The sequence below is a fragment of the Centrocercus urophasianus genome, unplaced genomic scaffold, assembly GCF_019232065.1.
Source record: "Centrocercus urophasianus isolate 14NV4802_14NV808 unplaced genomic scaffold, USGS_Curo_1.0 seq_557, whole genome shotgun sequence".
Taxonomy (NCBI): Eukaryota; Metazoa; Chordata; class Aves; order Galliformes; family Phasianidae; genus Centrocercus; species Centrocercus urophasianus.
The window spans coordinates 1-18,572 of record NW_024885152.1 but is presented as its reverse complement, the minus strand read 5'-3'; the positions used below and the strand labels follow the sequence as shown (position 1 = coordinate 18,572).

Genomic DNA, 18,572 nt, shown 5'->3' with positions numbered 1-18,572 from the left:
GGCACCTCCAGGCCTGGGCACCACAGCTCAGAGCAGTGCCAGCATTTCAGCTTCCCCCCTTTTAGTCTGAAGCCATTTCCTTTCCAGATTTCCTTGGCTGGTTGGAAACCTTCTGTGTGTGGATGCATATGGAAAGCTGGTGTTGTGAGTTGGGGAAGGTTTGGGTTTGGGAAGATATCCAAATAACGGCCTTGTAGGTATTCAGGGAGGGCATTCCCTAAGATGATCTGGTCTTCCTTGTAACTGGAAGCAAGCTGTGCTCCTGTTGTTTGCTGCCAGGTGTGGTTGGGGCTGTTCTGCCAGCTTTGGGGTGAGCTCCCAAAGCAGCTGCCGTGGGTCGTCCAGCATTTGGCAGTAGCACAGCACTGTGCTGTGAGCTGTCTGTTCTTGGTCCTGTTTGTCATTTTCTGATGCAGAAGTTCCCGTTGTTCTGCATCTTCCATCTAACTATCTGGATCAAAGCAGTAGGAAAAGAGCCGTGAACTCTTGGCCGACAGTTGGTGCTGTTTGTTGCCTTTTCGATGCCGTATCGTTCAGGAATAAATGTTGAATTGCTTTGATTTATTATTTTTGTATGGACTGCACCACTTTCTTCTCCAATTTCAGTGTTCCCGGGAGAAATCATGGATGAAAAGCTGTCCTACAAGGAGTTCCTCGACCGCAATGACACGTGGGCCATGGATGACAGAGATCTGTGCTTTGAGCCACAGCCTGTGTTCAAACCCATGGAGATGGCAGGTACGGTGCTCCACAGCTGTAGCACCACTTTGGTCACTTCTGTAACACAGCAGAGCCCTCGCATCCATCCCTAAAACTTCCTTCTCGTGCTCACGCCTTCCTCAGAATGTGCTGCTGTTTTCTTATAACGTGGAACCTCATCACACCAGGTTGAACTGCTGTCAGGCTGGAGCTGAGCCCAGCCCCTGCCTTGCCCTGGAGCGCAGTCTGCACACCTATGGGCAGCGTGCCCTGCGCCTGCACAGAGATACCTGCTCTTCCAACACCCAGTTTTCTCTTCACACAGCATCACAGAACGGTTGGGTTGGAAGGGACCTCAAGGATCACGAAGCTCCAACCCCCCACCAATGCAGGGCCACCAACCTCCCCATTGCACAGCAGCCCAGGCTGCCCAGGGCCCCATCCAACCTGGCCTCCAACACCTCCAGGCACTTCTCTTGTTTTTGATTAAAAAATTATGGAAAATGACTTGCAGGTTTTTGAGCTAGGAAAAATGTGCTGCCCAGACTGCAGCAGGCCGCCAGCCTGAGAAGGACAGTGGCAGAAACAGGACAAAACCTGATGTGTTTAGGATTTTTGAACACGGCAGACCTGTTCACTCAATAACCTTCTTGCTGCCTGAATCTCGTATTTTCTAAGATGCTCTGTGAAGGAGTTCTGTTTTGTTACGATGATGAAAAATGATTCATGTGACAACTGGAAGCAAAGAGCCTTTAGTTTCTGAAGTGCAGCTTTTCCCCTGTTGCTGTGTGAGGTGGAAGAGTGGGTTATTGGAGCTGCACTCCATAGCCAGGTGATGCTGTGGACGATGGGGGCAATTTAAGCACTGGGCCCGTTGCACTGTGTGCTCTGGGCCTAAATGAAATGAATGTGAAGTGAAGTGAGTCAGTGGGTTATCTAGTGCAGCAACCATTTTCTGAAGTGTATTCTGAAGGCAGACATTGTACTGGCATCTCAAATAGTCTGATGGATTTATAAGAGATTGCACGATGCTCACTCCAGTGTGACATTTTGGAGCACAATGAACAGTGGCAGTTGTGCTGTCATCTCCTAAGATAGCACGTCTGACATTTAAAAATACAAAAATAGAGAGAGAGTGAAAGCCTTCAACTGAGGCTCCTTTAATTGTGCTTAATCCAGAGATCTGTGTGGTGTCTGAAATGGGCCGTGTGGGGAATGGGAGGGGGCTGTGAGCCATGGGGAGCTTTGCCTGCGAGGGGAAGGCCATGCTTCCATCCCTTTGCAGCCTTACAGAGCCTGGGTGTGTTGAGGCACAGTGAGCAGCTCATGGGAAGCTCATCTCTGTGGCATTTCCTTGTCAGAGGGATGGCATTGTGGGGAAACAACCCTTCTTACAGAACGCAGTGGCACAAGGATTCTTGGTGCAGCAGTTACCATCTGAATTGCGGTCAGTTTTCCTTTCTAAGCAGTCTGAGCAGCCAGCCCTGGTTTCTGTTGGCCGTGCAGTCTAATGATGGAGGTGCTGGCCCTCCTCTGGCAGGCAGCTTTCCTTGGAGGTCCTTCCCTCTGCCGTGCTGATACCAACCTCCATGGTGGCACTGCATGCATCTCTGTGCCAACAATGCTGTGCCACGCTGTGTCTCCAGCCCTGCAGTAATGCTGCCTCATTCTGTGTCCCTCAGACCCCTTTGGTGTGCACCGAGCAGAGAACCTGCCAGACCTGTCCTTTCCTCCTGATATGAAGAATGTGCAGCTCTTCACAGACCATGCTGACGCTTCCACAGAAATCCATGGTGAGTTCCTCCTCAGCGCTCGTTCTGGTGGCCATTTGTGGGTGTCTCCTCCATTGACTTGCATGTACTGGAAGCTGTTCAGCTGATAAGAGATGTCATCTCTTTGCATGGTTATTTTTTGTGGTTGGAGGCATTCCAGTGCCTGCTTCCAGGAAGGTCATTTTTGAAGTGCCTTCATGCAGAAAGGCCCTGCACCCATTGAGTTGGGCTGGAGTTGCCATTGGCTCTTACCTTCAGTGCTGAACACCCAATTTCCAAGAGCCTTTCCCTCCAAGGGAGCTTCAGTGCCTGGGTTGTTGCATCTGGTGTGCTTGTTAACAGGAATTCACAGGAGCAGAAGCACTCATTTACTGTTTAGACCTTGCTGGAAAAAAAAACACATATAGAGTTCACAATACGAAGGAGCAGCAACTGATAGAGTTGGTGACAAATCTTATGTAAGCTGCTTGTGAGCAGAGCAGTGTCATCTATTTTGCAGATGCTGTAGACTTAAAATTGTGGAGGGGAGTTGTTAGAGGCAGCCCAGGGCTGACAAGCAGCTTTTTGTTTCTTCAGTGCCACATGGGTCTGTGATGGTGCCCCAGCAACCTTTCCTGGGGTCCCCCTATTGCCCTGCAGAGGTCTTGGACCCGTCAGCCTTCATGGGCCTTGATTCAGCTGCACAGTTTCTGCAAGACAAAGCAGGTGAGAAACAGATGTTTTGCTGTCACCATCTGTCTTCCTCTGGTTGGGTTTGGAGGATGTGCCACTGGAAATTGTCAATGCAGTAGTCCTAAAGAACCTTGTTGGGGAGTATCATAGAATCACAGAACAGCCTGGGTTGCAAAGGAGCACGATGCTCATCCAGCTCCAACCCCTGCTGTGTGCAGGTCGCCAACCAGCAGCCCAGGCTGCCCAGAGCCACATCCAGCCTGGCCTTGAATGCCTGCAGGGATGGGGCATCCACAGCCTCCTTGGGCAACCTGTGCCAGTGCCTCACCACCCTCTGGCTCAAAAACTTCCTCCTCATATCCAACCCAAACCTCCCCTGTCTCAGTTTAAAACCATTCCCCTTGTCCCATCACCACCCACCCTCACACACAGCCGTTCCCCTCCTGTTTATCCACTCCCTCCAAGCACTGGAAGGCCACCATGAGGTCTCCCTGCAGCCTTCTCTTCTCCAAAGTAGAACAGGCAGACGTAGAGTGAGTCAAGATTCCAAAATATCCCATTGGAAACACCAGTCCTTGGTCAGTGTGAATGTTCTAAAGGTACTTTGGAGATGAATATTCCGTCGAGCAAAGATTCTCACTTCTCAGAGAGGTGGTGGTTCCCCATCTCAAGTCATTTGGAGTGACAGAGGATGGGCTCTGAGCACCTGGTGAGGCTGGGGCTGCCCCTGTGCACTGCAGGGATTGGGACCACGTGGCCTTTTAGGGTCCCTTCCAACTCAAACCATTCTGTGGTTGTGGAATTGTCCAAACCTGCTCTGTCAGCTCCTGGGGTCAGTGCTGGCTATAACTCCTGTGCGGTGCAGGCTGTGCCTAGTAGTGATTGCAGAAGACCACGGTGTTCTGATGGCATTCCTGAAGTGAGCTGGTAACTCGTTACCCAAGAGTGAAGTCGAAAAAGCAGCAGTTGATCCCTTGAGCAAAGAGCTTTAAAAATGAAGCAGTGTTGGGCCGGGACTGACTGTGTTGTGTTTTCCATAGTGCCTGAAGATCATTGGATGGGAGCTCAGCATTACGCAAAGGGACCGGATGCCTCTTTCTTTGCCGAGCCCCCAGGTAAAAATAGTTCTGAGTTGATCTATGGGAACTGTCTGTAGAGTTTGTGAAGAGCAGAAGCAGAGCCTCTGTCCTCATCTGCCTTTTCAAGAAACAAAAAGCAGTGGAGAAATGAAAGACAGATTTTCGGGGGGGAGGGAGGGTGTACAAATCAGGGCTGTGTGTTCACTCCCAAGGGTCTGCCTCATTTTGGTGAAGGAGCCAAGAGTAGAGCCCTTCAGCACTGCTGATGGATCTGCGGTGGGTTTGGAGCTCAGGGCTCCCTTACAGCTGGGTGCTGTACTGCTGGGTGCTGCACAGTGCTGCTGCAGGGCTTCCCACAGCATGCTGTATGCTCTTACATTGCCCACATCGTTCTTCTGATGACAGAGGAGCGATTCGCACCCCAAGTCCAGGAGCTGAAGCTGTTTGCTGAGGTCCTTGAGTTCTTAATAAACTGTTCTTTATGCCCAGTGCCCCCCACAGCCCTGGAAGCAGAAGTGCTGACTGTGCCGGAGTGCCCTGCAGCAGCAGCTCCTTACTTTGTTCCTACGGCGTTAGCAGCATCTCCAGCAGAGGCCGAAGCTGCCGAGGCACCACAAGGTACCACTGCTCATCTGTAGGGTATTTATTGACAGACAGCAGGGGACTCGTGGTACGTGTTTGTTTCCTCACCGTCTGATTCAGCAGTAAAATCAAAATCCTTAAAGAGAAGAAAGGAACCACCCCCCTTTTGCTTTTGTTCAGCGGAATGTTGGTTTTATCACAGTGGGACTTCATTGATTTCCCTAATGGCAGCGAGTAGAGATTCTGCTTTTGAACCTCAGCTGTGCATCTCAGGTATCGGGGTCACCACGTAGAGATGCTGCCTGGGGTGGCTGAAGCTGAGGGCTGCTCTGACACTGGGGCTCCTGATAATGTGGCCTTTGATAATCATCACAGACTCATAGAATGGCCTGGGTTGCAAAGGAGCACAGTGCTCATCCAGCTCCAACCCCTGCTGTGTGCAGGTCACCAACCAGCAGCCCAGGCTGCCCAGAGCCACATCCAGCCTGGCCTGGAATGCCTGCAGGGATGGGGCATCCACAGCCTCCTTGGGCAGCCTGTGCCAGTGCCTCACCACCCTCTGGGGGAAAAACTTCCTCCTCATATCCAACCCAAACCTCCCCTGTCTCAGTTTAAAATCATTGCAAGCTAAAGCTGGAAAAGTCCCTTCAGGACTCTGCTTAAGTGCAGAGATATCTGATAGTACTAGGAGCTGGCAAATGTTATTTTGAAACCAGCAGCTCGAGTTTTAGTAGATAATGTGTAAAAATGAATGAGGCCACGTTGGGCATGGAAGAACAGAGTGCAGCTGGTGGTTCACTGGGAGGTGGTGCCATCTCTGTCGATGTGTAAAGAGTGAGAAGAGGGGAGAGGGAGCCCTCTGTTCTCCAGCCATAGCCTGTGCTGTCAGGTGTTCATGTTCTTTATTTTTTTGCTCGTTTCTGCCATCTGTGTTTCTGTAGCAGATGCTGAGAATGTTGTTGCCTCGGATGCAGAGCAAGCTGGGCCCGTCCTGGCAGGGGACACGAAGCCTCCTCATGCTGTGGATGCTGGATCTGTGCCTCCAGCAGAAGCTGAGCCCCCCCAGGGCACGGATCTGGGCTTTGCCCCTGCAGCAGAGGCCAAACCTCCCAGTGCTGCTGCTGCATCCACCCCAGTGCTGGATGCTGCCTGGAGCCCAGCTGCAGACGCTCAGCCCCATTGCGCCGTGGATTTGGAGTTCTCCCCAGCAGCAGATATGGATCCTCACCATGCTGTGGATCTGACATTTGCCCCTGCAGCTGATGCTGAGTCTCATCGTGCTGCAGATTCGGAGTTTACCTTTCCAGCAGAAGCAGACCATCTTCACGCTATGGATTCCAGCACTGCTCCAGCACTGGATGCCAAACCTTCTCCTGTAGATTCAAGTTTTGTCTCTGCACCAGAAGCAAAGTCTGTCTGTGCAGCTGACACTGAAGTCACTGCAGTGGAAGAGCTGGTGACATCCGAGCCCTCTGCTGAGTGTGACAAGTCCCCCTCCCAAGAAGCTCCTGCAGGTGAGTTCCTCTGCCCAAAAGCTTCCATCAGCCTTGAAATGATGTGGCAGGACAGCAGTGGCACCCACGCTCCTGGTGGGATAATGGAGTGCTGCGGAGCCTGTGCGATGGCACAAAGGGAAATGCTTGCAAACTAATAGAGGAGAGATTGAGATGGATAGAAGGAAGAAGTTCATGCACTAAGGGCAGTGAGGCACTGCACAGATTGCAGTGACTGGTGGTGGTGCCCCATCCCTGCAGACACCCACAGTCAGGGATGGGCTGTGAGCACAGGTGGAGCTCTGGGTGTCCCTGTGCATCGGAGAGGGGTGGACAACAGTGCCTTTAGAGATCCCTTCCAGCCCAAACCATTCTGTGATACAGATCTGCTTTAGCAGGATGTTTAAACTTGCAGGAGGGGAGAGCTGGTGGGGAGTGATCCCAAGGCAGGTTATCACTCTTTTGAAAGCGAGGAACTCCTCTCGCTTCCTTCAGAAGACGGGGGTTAGTTGAGGAGGTGATTTTATGTTGCTTAATCTGATCCAAATTAATGCCATTTTTTATTCTCTGCATTCCATTTTCAGAAACAACTGTAAGCATGGAACAAGAACCAAAAGCCCCCGAGGGTTATGTTGATGTTTCATTAGAGAAAGTGAAGGACGGCTCACCGTCTGCCAGCCACCACGCTGAGCACCTTCCAGCACCAACCAACCACGTCCCAGAACCCACAGGTGAGGAGCTCAGACCAGCAGTGAAACCACAGAGGCCCTTTGCTCTCAGCTGAAGGCGCCCAAGTTCTTTCTCAGACAATTTTTTCTTATTCTCACAAAGGACAAAGCAACAGATTTACCTATGAGGTTGTAAACATCATGTAGGGACTGTGTTACAAATACACCATGGAGTCACAGAACTGCTGAGGCTGGGAAAGACCCCTGAGGTTCCCATAGAATGGCCTGGGTTGAAAAGGACCACAGTGATCGTCTAGGTTCAACCCCTCTGCTGTGGGCAGGGTTGCCAACCACCAGACCAGGCTGCCCAGAGCCACATCCAGCCCCATGTCCAACCCCAACCCACCCCATCATGCCCACTGACTGTGTCTGCTGGTGCTCTGACTTCAGAGATCACAGAATCACAGAATCACCCGGGTTGGAAGGGACCTCAAGGATCATGTAGTTCCAACCCCCATCATGTAGTTCCAACCCCCATGACCTTTGTGGAGCTTCTTGTTTCCACTCATGTTTGTTGTATCAGCATTTCTCACAGTCCCTGAACCATGGTCTCTGGTGTGGGTGTTTTACAACTTGAAACTTGTTTTAATTGCCAGGCTGGGGATTTGGTAGTGTCTGTGTGGGTATCTTCCAAAGTACATGTGAAAATATTCCAAGGTGCCTATGAATCACAGAACGGTTGGGTTGGAAGGGACCTCAAGGATCACGAAGCTCCAACCCCCCACCAATGCAGGGCCACCAACCTCCCCATTGCACAGCAGCCCAGGCTGCCCAGGGCCCCATCCAACCTGGCCTCCAACACCTCCAGGGATGGACGGGGCATCACAGCCTCTCTGGGCAGCTGTTCCAGCCCCTCCCCGCTCTCACAGCACACAACTTCCCCTCACATCCAACCTCCAGCTGCCCTCCCTCAGCTCCAAACCATTTCCCTCGTCCTGCTGCCATCTCCCCTTGCACAGAGCTGACTCCCCTCCTGGCTGCAGGCTCCCTTCAGGCACTGCAGGCTGCACTGAGGTCACCCCGCAGCTTCTCTTCTCCATGCTGAACAAGCCCAGCTCCCTCAGCCTGTCTTTGTAGGGAGGTGCTGCAGCCTCTGAGCATCTTTGTGGCTCCTCTGGACCCTGTCCTTCTTGTCCTGGGGGCTCCAGACCTGGACACAGCACTGCAGGTGGGGCCTCACAAGGGCAGAGCAGAGAGGGACAATCACCTCCCTGTCCCTGCTGCCACCCCTCTGCTGATGGAGCCCAGGATACCATTTACTTTCCAAGCTACAAGAGCACACTGCTGGCTCACGGTCAGCTTTTCATCCATCAGGACCCCCAGGTCCTTCTCCACAGGGTTGCTCTCAAGCACTGCTCCTTCCATTCTGTACGGATGCCTGGGATTCCTCCGGCCCAGGTGCAAAACTCTGTCCTTTGCTGTGTTGAACCTCATCAGGTTCACCTGTTCCCACCTTTCCAGCCTCTCGAGGTCCCTCTGCACGGCATCCCTTCCTTCCATTATTTCATCCATGCTGCTCAGCTTGGTGTCACACAAACACTGGATGGTGGCATTGGGTAGGGATGCTGTGCTGGTGATGGAGCATGTTGTCGGTCTGTTCTACAGTCAAGAGGGCATAGAGTCCAAATTCAGTTGGTTCTTTAAAATTTTTGTGTATGTTGTTACTACTTTTTAATTAACCATCTCACCCTGTGTCTGTGAGCACCACAGTGGCCTTTGCTCCACACTTTACCTATTCCTTGGCCCATCAGCCAAAATATAAAACTGCTTCTTGACATGGGATCGTGGGGAGATAATACATGGTCATCTATCAGACCTCATCATCTTCATCCCTGCTAAAAGTGAAATAGAACCCAAACCCTTCCCAGCAGCTTTTTTTGAGCTGATGGTTTCTGTGTTCCCTAAGGCTGAAATATTCTGGTCGTGTGTTTTTGTATTTCAATTTTTCTTTTCAATTTCAGTTCCAGTAGAAACAAAAGAAGACACAGCGCTAGAAAACAAAGAGCTCCCTTCAGAGCAGAGTGTCACTGCTGTGGATGTGCCTGCAATGGAGCAGCGGAAGGAGGAGGCTGAGCAGAACCACATCCAGCACACGGAGCCCCCGCAAGAAGCAGCCCTGCGAGAGCCTGCAGGTAGAACATAAACAGCACTTTGCTTTTAGGAAGGAAATGTCCTCTGGGAGCCGCTCACCTTTTCCTGCTGACTGCTCTGCCACCTGAGCAAGCAAAAAAGGTTTTGCACCAATGAGCTGTGCGGTTCTTTGCATCCCTCAGAGGTTCTGCTTGCACTGTGCCTCTGTTTGCTGTGCTCCCTCTCTTCTCCCCTCCTTGTTCATGGCACCAAAAGCCCACGTGTGGCTGCTGCTATTGATTTATCACCACCACTGCCTTGTATCAGTTGTAGAGTACAGGAACTCGCCATCTTTTTGCCATTACCACCATTTTATTTTTAGGGTTGTTTTTTTTTTGGCATTAAACGAACCGTTAACTCTTATTGCAGTACTCCCAGTGAAGACCTCCTTCCAAATTGGATTTTATAATTAACCAAAGGAGAAGGTGATTTTTTTTTCCCTGCTCCACTAACGCAGCCCCTCCAGTGAGCCATCACTGCTTGCACGTGTGGCTGGAGGCTGATTTGTGGCCCAGGGCTCGCTGGCAGATGATGGATGCTCCCTTGAAGCGGTAGCTAAGGAAACCCGGTGCTGCTTAGAGCTGAGCACAGCAGATGACTTCTGCTTGCTCTGTGGGTGCTGGGGCCGTAGCTCCTTGCTGCCCTCCCCCCAGGCTCCTCTTCCCTCCAAAGCTCTATTTTTACATGATGGAAGGCTGCCCATAAGAGAGATAAGAAGCCTGTCTGTGATGTTGTGCTGAGACAACGCAGGTCCTTAATGCAGTCCTAGCGAGAGATGAGGTGTCCTTACAGGAACCAGTGCTCTTCAGTGGGGTCAGAGCACATATTGGCAGTTGTGCATTTTTAAACAGCACCGAAGAGTTTATCGCTAACAGTTTAAACTGTTTGCTGTGTAGAGACGCCTTTCCCAGCCCCACCGAGGACTTTGACCTCCTGCTGGAGAGCTGAAGTCACGTTTGCAACTGTACCTCTGTATTTGATTGCAGCCAATGCTTTGATGTTTGAGCAGGCTTCCTGTATTCCAGGTCCGCCTCCTGCACAAATGAGGCAAGCTAACAAACCGAGTGGACGCGGGGTTGGCCGAGCGCAGCCTGCCCTGCTGCCCACTGCAGATGGAGCAGAGGAGCACCCCGTAGGTCCCCCGCAGCAGAAGAGCTCTGAGCCTGGAGCAGAGCAGCGCTGTGCTGCAGAGCTGCCGTGCGCTGCCGGAGCTGCCCTGCATGGCACGGCTGCAGCCAGGAGGGCGGCGGAGCCTCTCCCAGAGCTCAGGCAGAGCTGCAGAGATGCGCCGCGGGAGAGCTGGGATATGGAAGGAGCTCTGGCCATGGGCAAGAAGAAGAAAAAGAAACCGAAGCAAAGGAGGAACCATCTGCCAAGAGCCGTGGAGTTCTGGGATGAAAACACGGCGGTCTGCAGAGCTCCTAAGAGTTCTCCGTTAGCTGTTGAGGTGCAGAAAGCAGCCGTTGGGCCCGGCGCGCATGCAGAGCTGTTGGTTGCCTCAGGAAACAGAGCTTCAGATGTGCCAAAGGATGCTGCAGTAATGACTGGGAGTCACATCCTGGATGATCCAAAGGGCCGTGTCGTGCCAGCGCCGGGCCGGCAGGGCACCAAGAGCAGCGCGCCGTTCAGATCAGTGCTGGATGAGAAAAACAGAGACATCACGAGAGCAGAGGAAATGAGAGCTGACAGCTCGATGGTGCAGTGCGAAGGGAAAGGAAAGGTGCCCTCAGAGCAGAGAGGAGAGGCTGAGGTGGGGGAGCCCATAGCAGCAGAGGTGCCAGCCACGTCTGTGGGAAGATTTCCTGATAGAGATGGGAAGAGGGAGGGTGGGGAGCCAGCGTGGGCTGAGCTGAAGGCATCTCCTTCAGCAGCCATCGATACAAGCAAGGTAGAAACTCCTTCAGAGATTAAACCTTCCCAAATTCTCCCTTCTGATAAAGGTAAGGATGCTAAGGGTGTACCTCCCAAGCACAGAGCACCCAGTGACACCAGCTGCGAGCTTCAGGCTTCCAAAGGGTCACTGGGAGAAGCAGCGCAGGAGAGTGGTGAGCAAAACAAAGGGCTGAGCAATGGATCCTTCCAGGCACCTCCTCCAGCCCCATCCACCCTGCTTCCCAACAAGCCAAGGGCAGCAGATGGAGCTAAGCTGGCATCCCCCAGTGAGCGCGAGGCCGTTGGCTTAAGTACTTCTGAGGGAGTACTGAAGAGCCCAGCAGATGCCACCAAAGTGTCTGTTACACCATTAATGGCTCAGAACCCCGAGGAAGGCTCTGCTCTGCAGAACAGGAAGGCTGATGGTTCTGAGCAGCCAGCTCGAATGGAAGGCAGAGCTGCTCCTGCTGAGGCAGCACACGGAGGTACAGCAGCGTATTCCCCTGACAGAAACAAAGGGAATGGGTTTATTGCAGAGGAGCAGCAGACTGGAAGAGACCTCGGTGTTGCACACGGGATGGACAGACCTAAAAAAAAGCGCAGTGAAGGGAAAGGCAGAAAAGTGAGAGGTTTCTCTGAGGGTCTGGAGGATGTGGGCACTGATGGAGTGAGGATGGGGGAGGTGATGAGGGAAAGGCCTTTCCCTGATAAAGGCAGGGAGGGAGGTTATTCTGCCAGGGGACACTGGGCAGACAAGCCCAAAAAGAGAGGTAACGATGGGAGGAGTAAAAAAGGAGAAAAAAGCTTTTTCCAGCAGCCTTTTGTGGAGAGTAAGATGGGCCTTAATAGCTCTCCTGACAGAGCTGGCACAGCTCAGGAGGTCAGCCATGAGAGGGGCTGTGTCACTGCTGTGTGCTTCCAGGAGAACACGTTGGATGTAAGTGCAGCACAAAGGCCCATTGAGGGAGTAACAGAGGAGCCCAGAGAAAATGCTGGGAAATGTGAGATGGCTGAGCTGGGGGCTTTGGGCCAACAGTTCCTTCCAGCGGGTAGGAGAGATGATACAAAGCATCTCGCCGTGGCTGACACCGTCAGCAAAACAAAGGAGGTCAATGTTGTGGGTGAGGGCAGAGAGGCTGGAGATGCTTCTCCAGGTGGATGGGTTGGGGTGGGTTCTGATGCAGACAAACGTAGGAAAAGGTGTAGTGATGGGAAAAGGAAAAGGAGTGAGAAAGGGCCTTCTGGGCTGACGGCTGTCCTGGACACTGGGGTGGGAGCTCTTCCAAGCAAAGAGAAGGGCACTGGGGAAACGAAGGCAATGGCCTCTGGGAAAGAGAAGGTGCCTGGTTCTGAAAGAGGGGTTTTGCTGGAGAACGTGGCAGCTGTAGCGAAGGAGGTGTTGGAAAAGCCCGAAGGAGAGGGTCAAAGTTCCTCTCATCAGCCAGTTCTTCCAGGCCATAAAACAGAGCCAGAAATAGGCGATGCTAATGAAACGTGGCGCAGTGCTAAGTGCAAGGAGACAGATGTCCATCCAGCAGAGCACAGGGCAGACACAGTGATGGCACCTGGTCCCACCGCGGAGATGGAGGCAGACAGACCTGAGGAAAAAGGCAGAGGGACGAAAGGCAGAGAGGCTGAGGGCGGCCGTGGGCAGTCTGTAGCACCAGGTCTGGGTATTATCCCTGCCGTGGGTGGAGAGGTGGGAAATGCTCAACAAGTTCAGCCTAAAGAGAACAATTTCAGTGCTTCAGTAGGTCTGCCAGGTGACACAAGTGATGCTACTACAGCAGCAGCTTGTGCTTTACCTCTGGAGCCAGAGAAGCTGAGCACAAGGGATAAAGAGAGATGCCAAGGGGCAGAGGTTGGCCCAGAGCTCCTCCTGGAGCCCAGCACAGGAGCGGAGTTGTGTCCTCCCCCTGGCAGCAGGGCAGTCAGCCTTCCTGGTGCAGAGCATCCTGCAGAGGTGGATCGCAGCTCATCCGAGAGATCTAAAAAGAGAGGTAGCGAGGGAGGAGGTAAAAAGCCCAAGGCTGGTCCTGAGCAGCCACCCGTGGGGCCTGAGATGGAGTCTGGGATGGAAGAAATGGGCTTTGTAGATGAGAACAGAAATATTAGTTTCCCCATCGGCCCTCAAACGCTTTGGGATAATCAGGGAAACCACGTGGAGTCCTTGGCCTGGGGGGCGCATGGGGGGCTGCCTTCAGCTGGAGTGGCAGTGGAGGAGAGCAGCAAGGAGCCCGGATCCGGCGATGGGAAGGAGGTGTGCAGCCAAGCACTGCCTGTGCAACCCATGGGTGTGGGGCACGAAGAGCCTGGGAAAGAGGGGCCAAAGAAAGGGGAGCATGGAGCCAAAGAGCGGTTGGAGGCAGATGCACCGCTTTCTTCTGCTCGTTCAGCACAGCGAGGCGTTCAGTCAAGAAAGGATGAAGTTCTGCTTTCTCCTGTGGTGAAGGCGGATGATAAAGGGACTGATAAAAAGCAAAGCGGTGCCAGCACTGCCTCTGCCCTTCCCCGGGAGGAGGTGGACGCACAGCACTGCCCGGCACCCAACGGTGCCCGAGGGGTGGGGGAAGAAGGAGGGGTCCCCTCTGGGGAGAAGGGTGCCGTGGCAGTTGGGAGTGGAGCGTTGCAGGCTGCAGTGGAAGGGCTGATGGGGAAGGACAGCGGGGGGAACGGCGTGGGTGCAGCCATGGAGAGCAGCCAGAGCCCGCCTGGGTGGGGAGCTGAAGTAGAGGCACCTGCTGTGGGTCCGACTGCTGCCCCAACATCCCACACCCACCCCGAGGATGGCGGCGACGTTCAGCGCCGAACCGCAGAAGGCGATGCTGGAGCAGCCCGCCCTGCTCAGGAACAAGAAGAACCCGACCCAAGAGCTGCCCCAGAGGCAAAGAAAGAGCGAGCGAAAGGCGCGGAGCAGCTGAAGGGCTACATGAGACCCACCAAGGCCAGAGGGCAGCCCGCGCTGCCGGCCCGGCCCGCTGCTCCGGATGGGGAGAAGCAGAGGCAGCTGAGAGGCAGCGCTGTGAGCCGGCCCAGGCAAGGCAAAGGTGTGTGCGTGTGATGGGCTGGCAGCAAAACCTGGAGCTTGCGTGCGAGCATCGCTGCTCGGCGGCATGACCACGTCACCTTAATCCTCGGTGGCACCAGCGAGCGGGGCATGAGCGGTGTGTTGGCTGATCCTAAAAGGCTGCTGGTTCTGCTTGCCTGGCGCACAGTGCTAATTCCCAAACCTTAAAAGATTCACAGTCTGGTCTGAGTTCCAGAACTCAATGATTTTTTAATTCGTTCCGAGTTGATTTTCCGTATAAATTTTGTAGCACTCTGAATTTTGAAGCAAACTTGCACTTCTCGGTGTTAAGTTCCATTAGCTTCTCCTCACCGGAGACCAAAAGTGGCATCCGTGTGGGATGCTGCAGTGAACCGTCGCCGTCACTGCGCAGCATCGGTGCCACCAAAGGGCAGGAGCTGCACATTCCCACGGCAGGGAACGTTCCCTCTCGCTGTCACGTTATGGGGTTTGGTTTTAATGCCCCTCCGGGCCAAGCGCAGCCATCTGCTCCCCTCCTGCAGCTGGTCTGTGGCTTTGCCTGAAGGCGCCTCGAGCATCTCTGTACAAAGCACCTCCTGCCAGAGCAACCACTGTGCTGGAGCAGAGCAGAACAGCAGAACCCCGCGCTGATGGGCTTTGGGACTCTCCGCTGAGGATGGACTGGAGGGGTTGGTGCTGTTTGCCTGGCTGCTGACCAAGGAACAGATGGCATTAATTTCACAGAGTGAAAGGAAGTTCCTGGGAACTTCAGAACGGAGACTGTAGTCACGATACAGATGGTGTGTCAAATAACACCCTGGGTTTTCTGCTCAGCCCGAGCCTTCCTCGGGAGAAATTGGTGTCTGGGGATCACAGAGGTCGGGTGCCTCATCCCCAATCCTTCTGCCTTGTCATCAGGCGTGGAAGTTGGGTCTGTTCCTGCAGAGTTCCTCGCTGCCAGTTTGCATGATGCAGTCACTAACTTAACAACCGTCGAGCTCGAGTGCGCCTTAACATGCTGGTCAGGTTGTGGAGAGGTTCTGTAATTTTAATGAGCGTTGCATAACCCAAAGTAGTTCTATTTTGGTGGAAGTGGTGTTCTCTGCATGAACTTGTGCCTGCAGAAGTAATGTTCTTTGGTGCATGATGCTACAAAATGGGAAAGCTAAAGACAGCGTCATCCTTTTTATAGAGATGTGTGTGTGTCTAACCTTTCCATCATCTGCTGGAAGTTGTTATTTTCCTTGCTAATGGGGTGCTGTCCTGGTAGGAGACCCATGCAAAAAAGGAACTGGAGGAGCACATCAGGTAAATGCAGGTGGTGCAGCAGGGGCTCTTCCATTTCCTTCTGCTGCTGCTCAGTGAGTGGCAACAGGGCAGCGATGCCTGAGCTGAGTCCCCATGTGGAGTATGAGGGGTGTAGATTGCCTTAGGCTGCATCAGAGGATGAGTGAGGGCATGCATCACTTGAATGCAAGTCAGAAATGGAAATCAGGGAAGGGAAAGTGTTGAGATTCAAGACCGTGAACGTATGTGCTGCTTTGCTGGATAGAGAAGGAATTGAAGAGAGCCAAGAGATGGTATGGTTGTCCAAACGTTTATGAGGCTGATGGGCCGTGGGCTGTACATGCTGATGGGGTCAGGGGTTGTACTCAGCAATGGGGCCATGGGTTGTGCTTGATGGTGGGGCCATGGGATGTGGTTGGTGATGGAGCCAAGGTTTGTACTCACCAGTGGGGCCGTGGTTGATGATGGGGCTGTGGGTTTTACTTGGGTAGTACTTGCCTTCTACCTGCTGCTTCATTCTCCTGTTAAGATACTCAGCAGACCATGGGCAGCACTCTGTGTGTTAGGTGGGACTGTGAAGCTGACACTTGGCAACATCTAACAGAGAATCGTAGAATAACACATCCTGAGTTGGACCATCTGCACACGGGAGCTGCTTTGTTGCCCCAGGGGGCGAACAGTGATGCGTGACCAGAATAATGTGGATATTCTGGACAATCTTCTGCTGAGGTTTGGTAACTGAAATCTCTTCAGAGACAGGCTGAAGTCTCACACTGTGTTCTAGAATAACAGGACGGCGCTCCAAAATGCATCAGCTCCTGCATGAACTGCTAAAATAGGTCTGGGCTCGGTGATACGGCTCCCTGGGGAGCCATGGCAACAGTGATGCTGCAGATTTCTTGCTGATGAAGTTGTGTGTCGTGGATTAACTCTCCCTACAAACTTCTGTATATATATATTTTTAATATTTTTTAATTTCAACAGCGATTTAAAGTGAGGAAACATCAGGATGTAGCTCTGTTCGTGCAGTTTGAATTTGATCTGTTGTGCATCTTTTGCATCTGTTTCGGCCTCTTGTTTTTGTTGTTGCCAACGTAAGAGCTGCCCCAGATTCTTCTGCAAAACTGCTTTGTGCCCTTGGATGTTGGGGGCAGCTGATGATCAGAGTTCAGTGCTTCCACAGTCTCCACTCATCCCTACAGGGGCTGCAGTTCTCCTGTGGGACCCCAGGCTGTAATTGGGTTTGTCCTAATGAGGAACGGAACGCGCTGGGCTGCCACCTCTGTGCTTGGGGACGTGTCCTTAACAACAGAGCTGCTCTGTAACGGTGCTTTCTTAACTATCAGGATAACATCACACCACGTTAATGAAGCCATGGGTTGTGCTCACCTGTGGGGCCATGAGCTGTGTTTGATGATTTGCTAATTATCCCAGGTAGTTGTAGGAGGTGGAAGCAAGGCAATGGCACCAGCCAGTTCTCCTGTCAGCCCTAAACGTGTTTATGAAGCAACAAGAGAACTTTGCTCTTACCTCCTTTTCCTCCAAAAAGCACCGGTGTGTATTCAGTTCTGTTCACGGGGATATCAGTTCCAGTGTTAATGAAGAGGTGAATATAGAAGGCAATGTAGCAGGCTGCTAGGGATCCAGAGGCCCCTCTGTGTGCTGTTTCTCAGTTTGTAGCTCCAAAGGTGTTCCTATGAGGATGTGCTCCTGTAAGGTTGTGTCCCTGCAGGCACCCAAGGGCAGGGGGTGGGCTCTGAGCACCGATGGGGCTGTGGGTGCCCCTGTGCACTGCATGGAGTGGGACCAGGTGGCCTTTAAGGGTCCCTTCCGACCCAAACCGTGCGATGGTTCCGTGTGCAAGCTCCAAAGTAAACTGCAGTTGTGTGGATGATGCTGGGGGGTCAAAACCAGATGATCATTGTGGTCTTTTTCAACCCAGGCCGTTCTGTGATGTTTGAAGACTCCTCCCAGCCTCACTGTTGTGTTCTGTTCCAAGTGGAATTTGAGCTGTGGACGTCCTGTCCTGGAAGCAGTCAGCCTGTGCTGAGCGTGGCTCCACGCCTCGTGGTTCAAAGCTGTGATGGCTGGATGCTGAGCGTTCTGCTTCACCTTTGTATCTATCAGACAGGTTTTGTGGGGGATAAATGAGGAGGGCACGCTACAGGTCCTGCCTGTGTGGTGAAAGTGTGGGGGTCCCAGCAGGTGTGTGAGCTCACAGCCCTGCAAGTGTGCCTGGCAGCGGTGTGTGAGGGATGGGGCCGGTCAGCCTGATCACCAGCTGTTATTGGTAATGATGCTTAATTAGAGATGATGTTGGTTGGAGACGCTGGCAAGGAGGAGCTCATCCTGGAAAGCGGTGTTGCCTTAGAAACCGGCGCAAAGGACTGCACAGAAATGATTGTGTTGGATTAGAAAAAAAAAAAAGGAAAGCAGCAAAGGCATTAGGAGGGATCAGTAATAGCTTCAGGAGTGGAGCAAAAATAGAAACACTGTGCTGATCCATCTGCCAGGGCTGGGAGCCGCGGGGCGGGCGCTGCCATCAGTGCTCCCAGCCACGGAGTGCGGCTGCATGGTGAGATGTGGAGCAGTTGGAGGCCTTTGGAGGGACGTGGGACATCTTCCCTGGGGAGTCCTCCCCTCCAGGGAGGGCATCAGCACGTGTGGGACCCTGCAGGGCACGGTCCCAAGAGCTGCACTGAGGCCTCCCCCACTCCTCAGCTCCCACCATGGGTTGCGCCGCCATTTTGTGTCGTATTCTCGACAAGGAAGATGGTGGAGAACCACGTGGGTGGGGAAATCCCAGATTTGGTGTTTGAAGAGTAATAACCCTTCCTTAAAGGGTGAAAAAGCAGTGGGTGGGTTTCCTGTCCAGCAGTCTAACACCCTGCTGGTCCAACAGATCTTAGCAGGAGCCCTGCCCCACATGAGGTGGTTCTTTCTAAAGCCCTCCAAGGCCTCTTACTGTCTGGCCATCCCCCCATCCTTTCCTGCGTATCTTCCATTCCCAACACTGTTTGTGCTATAATGATGAAGAAAACAAAAACTTTGCAGAACTTTTTAGGAAGAATGGGGACCAAAGCTCTGGAATGGGGCTGCTGGCCCCGCGCTGTGTGCATTGGCCAACTGGTTCTTGCTAAAAGCTGAGCATTGTGGATGAGAAGGGAGGTGGTAGGGGCACCGTACAAAGACAGGCTGAGGGAGCTGGGCTTGTTCAGCATGGAGAAGAG

At 53.0% G+C, this 18,572-nt stretch overlaps 1 protein-coding gene across 2 annotated transcripts; it reads left to right on the top strand.

Annotated features, from left to right (window-relative positions):
- The first annotated feature begins 584 nt into the window (after positions 1 to 584).
- Positions 585 to 17,146, top strand: LOC122169613. 2 transcript variants are annotated; one of them, XM_042835910.1, is made up of 9 exons: positions 585 to 738; positions 2,382 to 2,492; positions 3,048 to 3,176; positions 4,184 to 4,258; positions 4,712 to 4,840; positions 5,749 to 6,318; positions 6,882 to 7,028; positions 8,987 to 9,157; positions 10,181 to 17,146. In XM_042835910.1, the coding sequence occupies exons 1-9, from the start codon at positions 624 to 626 to the stop codon at positions 14,086 to 14,088; spliced, it is 5,355 nt and encodes a 1,784-aa protein (XP_042691844.1). In that variant the 5' UTR covers positions 585 to 623; the 3' UTR covers positions 14,089 to 17,146. The 2 variants fall into 2 exon arrangements, with proteins under 2 accessions (XP_042691844.1, XP_042691843.1); XM_042835909.1 differs by having other exon boundaries at positions 5,746 to 6,318; positions 10,181 to 17,145.
- Positions 17,147 to 18,572: the final 1,426 nt, after the last annotated feature.